The sequence below is a fragment of the Arachis ipaensis genome, chromosome B10, assembly GCF_000816755.2.
Source record: "Arachis ipaensis cultivar K30076 chromosome B10, Araip1.1, whole genome shotgun sequence".
NCBI lineage: Eukaryota > Viridiplantae > Streptophyta > Magnoliopsida > Fabales > Fabaceae > Arachis > Arachis ipaensis.
The window spans coordinates 28,149,716-28,153,338 of record NC_029794.2 but is presented as its reverse complement, the minus strand read 5'-3'; the positions used below and the strand labels follow the sequence as shown (position 1 = coordinate 28,153,338).

The 3,623-nt window shown below is 36.6% G+C and overlaps 1 protein-coding gene and 1 non-coding gene across 2 annotated transcripts in view; both read right to left on the bottom strand.

Annotated features, from left to right (window-relative positions):
* Positions 1-2,807, bottom strand: part of LOC107622772 (eukaryotic translation initiation factor 2 subunit alpha homolog) — a 4,947-nt gene extending 2,140 nt beyond the window's left edge. The window contains exons 1-5 of the mRNA XM_016324794.2: positions 2,301-2,807; positions 981-1,037; positions 795-881; positions 541-687; positions 281-385 (exon numbers count right to left, since the gene is read on the bottom strand). Of these exons, the coding sequence (XP_016180280.1) occupies positions 281-385; positions 541-687; positions 795-881; positions 981-1,037; positions 2,301-2,675 (771 nt within the window). The 5' untranslated portion in view covers positions 2,676-2,807. The remainder of the gene's footprint in view (positions 1-280; positions 386-540; positions 688-794; positions 882-980; positions 1,038-2,300) is intronic.
* On the bottom strand, positions 3,043-3,115 carry TRNAK-CUU. Its single transcript has one exon. It is a non-coding gene; the product is annotated as a tRNA-Lys (tRNA).

Here is a 3,623-nt window from a genome sequence, read left to right as displayed (position 1 = left end):
GTCATATGAACAATTTTCCAACCTTTAAAACGAATACATAACAAAGCAACAAATTTCAAAAAACTTTGAACTGAATAGGGAAAAAATTCTAGATCGAGTCCATTAATGACAGCAGCTGTCGATTAATGATGATTGATACATGTGGAAAAACTATACTTACCGAGTTGTAGTGCCAAAACACCCACAATAAAAAAAACAAAGCCATACACTAGTAGGCACTAACTGAATTCAGGTCAAAAGCCAATTAACATATCAAACTTTCTGTCAACGTTGCACTAACCTTGTCGAGAGTCTGAGTGGTAAGCACATAAAGTGGGGGCGCAACAAGTTTAATTTTTACAGGGCAGTCATCATTTCCAGCAGCTTCAGCCTTCCTCATGGCCTCCTGCATATTAGAGAAATTACCATGCCTCAGAATACTTTAGGAAATAGGCAACCAGAAATTACTTAATAGCACGTTATATGCAAACTATATGACTAGATGTTGAAAAGAAAAAGGGAACTTTTTATGCAATTCAGGGCCAGAGAAAAGGCTAAGACCTTGATGTGAAGAACACCATCAAATTGAAAACATTTCATTTCAATATCTGCCCTAATTTTCAGGGGCTGGGGAGTCATTCGTCTTCTAATATTCTTTACTAGAGAATCCTTCACTTCTTCTGTGACAGCTGGAACAACCTTTGTCACCTATGGGAATCGGCAAAAAAAAAAAAAGAAAAAAAAAAACTTTATTCATCAGTGTGATTTACGTGGCAGGTAGTCTATAGTTCTATTCTATTATAACAAATATTTACCTCTTGCCCATCAGGGCCAGCTTCCTTGATTTCACGGGTGAGGGCATTTAGCACTGAATCAGGATCCGTCACAATTATCTTGAATGCCTGCATAAAAAGAGGTGCATATAGTCAATAAACTTTTCAGAGCATCTTCAGAGAACTGTTAGGAAAATATTTTCTTTTCTGAAAGAAAAGGAACTTTACCTCAAAAGCATGACCATATTTGCGGTATAAAGGCCATCCAATGTGAACATACAGCTCCTGCATAAAGCCACTTGCATTTAGTTCAATAAACAAAACTGCAATGGTAAGACCAGTAAATAAAGTGTTTAATCAGATATTCATAATTTATTATTATTATTGTTATTATGATATGATTTCCACAGCATACAGATTAGTTATATAACACACTGCTATACCATTCTTCACCATTATAAATATCTATGTATAGGGTTCTATTCACTAACACAAAAACAAGAGTTTCCCAAAGATCCCTTTCTCTAAATATCAAGACATATTAAGTGGACAGACATGTTTAGAAAGGTAGAAAAACATGCCTACAGAAAAGAAGACTATGATAATGACAGAAACATAATAGATCAATAAGAGGATGAATAGTGTTTTATATCAACAAAGGAAATTTCAGTCAGTGGTAATTTCTCATGAAAATTTTCTTATGAAGTTCAAGCTAATAACCCTTATTTCTTAATCAAAAGACATGTTTGCAAATTGCAAGTGTCCTATAAGATCGGATAGTGCAAGAACTACAAGTTACAACGGAGTAAAAATCAAAGCGAAAACACCAAATAAGCCTGTGATCTAACGTGGACAGTAGTATAATCAAACATACTTGCACCATACTTGAACAGAAGCAATATGATTAAGCATACAAACAAAGCATTTTTAAGTTAGAACTACAACAAATCACTTGAAAATAAGCTCCGGTGTGTTTGAGTAAAGGTCAGGTTCCACGAATCAACACGTGAACCGCGAATAGCACAAGCGAGGTCCGAACAAATACAAACCAAAACATTAGCAAAATATGAAAAAAGGCAAATTGAACAGAGTCGACGACCTACCCAATACTACCAGCATGAGTAAAGCCAATTAGGCTTTCAAAGCCCAAGAAAGAAATGAACATCATATGCCACTTTGACCAACGCCTTCCTAATTATGGTAACAATTCCAATACAGTCCATAACTCAAAACAAATCCTATTCAACCAATTTCCCTTCATTTCCTCCCTCTACACATGGACAATGAACACATTCTTGAACATCTATTTTATGCCATAAAAAATTATCATTTCCTTGTAATTCTACATTTCTACTTTCACCAAGAGAAATTAGACAATCACACTGATTGGTCCTCTTTAACCAAGAAAGAGACACCCAAACAAGCAACTATCTCTTACAACAACGCCAATCAACACAGGTCCAATAAAACAACCAAAAAACAAGCATACTCAAATCACTCGCATACAAAGCAAAATTACAACTGAGCTGGAAACAGCAAGTAAATTACCTCCAAATCAATGTTTAGGGTCTCAGCAACGTGGCGCATGATAGAGTGAACAAGCTTGCTCTTATTATACCTCTCCTCACAGGCCTGAATATCCTCTTCAGAAACACGGCGCTTGCTAAGGTCGATGTAACCCTTGTCCTTATCGACACGAAGCACCATAACGGGTTCGATGCGACCGACCTTGATGAGGCTGCTGACGCTCCGAATCCGGCGCCGCGAGAGCTCAGAGAAGAGGATCATTCCCTCGATGTTGTTGTACTCGAGGAGTGAAACGTACGCGCCCATGTCGGCGATGTTCTTCACCTGAATCATCACCGCCATGTCCACCTCCGGGTACTTCGCCTCGTACATACGGCACTCTAGGTTCGGACCCATACCTGCTTGGTTCGGATGCTGCTACTCGCTCTCGCTTGGGGTTTCAGAAATGGAGGGCGAGAGAAAGAGTGGTGAGGGTTTTTGCGAGAGTCGAGCGTGAGAGAGTGAAAAAGGAGCAGAAAAATCAAGTTCGCACTGGATATAGAGAAAGGGGGATAGTGGTGGCGTCTGATGTAAGTACTTGGGCTTCGAACCATTCGGTGATCCATCTGGAAAGCCCGTTATAGGCCCATCATGTTTACGAAACAAAACCTTATTCAAACGCTTTTAAGAAGCGCATCTGGGCCAGCTGGAAAAAAAATACAAAGGTGGCACGTTTGGCCTTGTCTCTGCAATGGAAATGGAGGAAATGAAAAATTATAAAAAACGCCCACCGTGGGGCTCGAACCCACGACCACAAGGTTAAGAGCCTTGCGCTCTACCAACTGAGCTAGACGGGCTAGTTATTTTAAAAATTTAACTTATATGTACAATAATTGTTCTTTTAACTCTTAGCAAAATTTAATTACTCTATATATTATTAACCTTAGCTATTAAATTTACAAAATGAAAAAAATAAAAGGTTGATGAGTGGAAAAAGAAAATTGTTTCCTTCATTCAATTTTGATGCCTTATTTATAGTACTACTAAATAAGATATGGAGATTATATTTTTTTTTGTTACTGTCTCTCCTTTTCTTTAACTAAAGATATATATTTTCATTAAGAGAGTAAATGAATACAAGTAGATCCAAACTTAGGACATCAGTACAAATGCAAAATGGGGAACCCAAAAGGATAAAGGAACAACATTGATAAGCAAGTATATTATCGCATTTAACAAATGTTAAATAATATTTTAATAAAATTATTTAATTATATTTAAATTATTAATAATTACTAAAATTTTAAATTAAAAGTGTCAAAATCTTCAATAGATTAAACAAAAATAATAAACTCTTTTTCAATA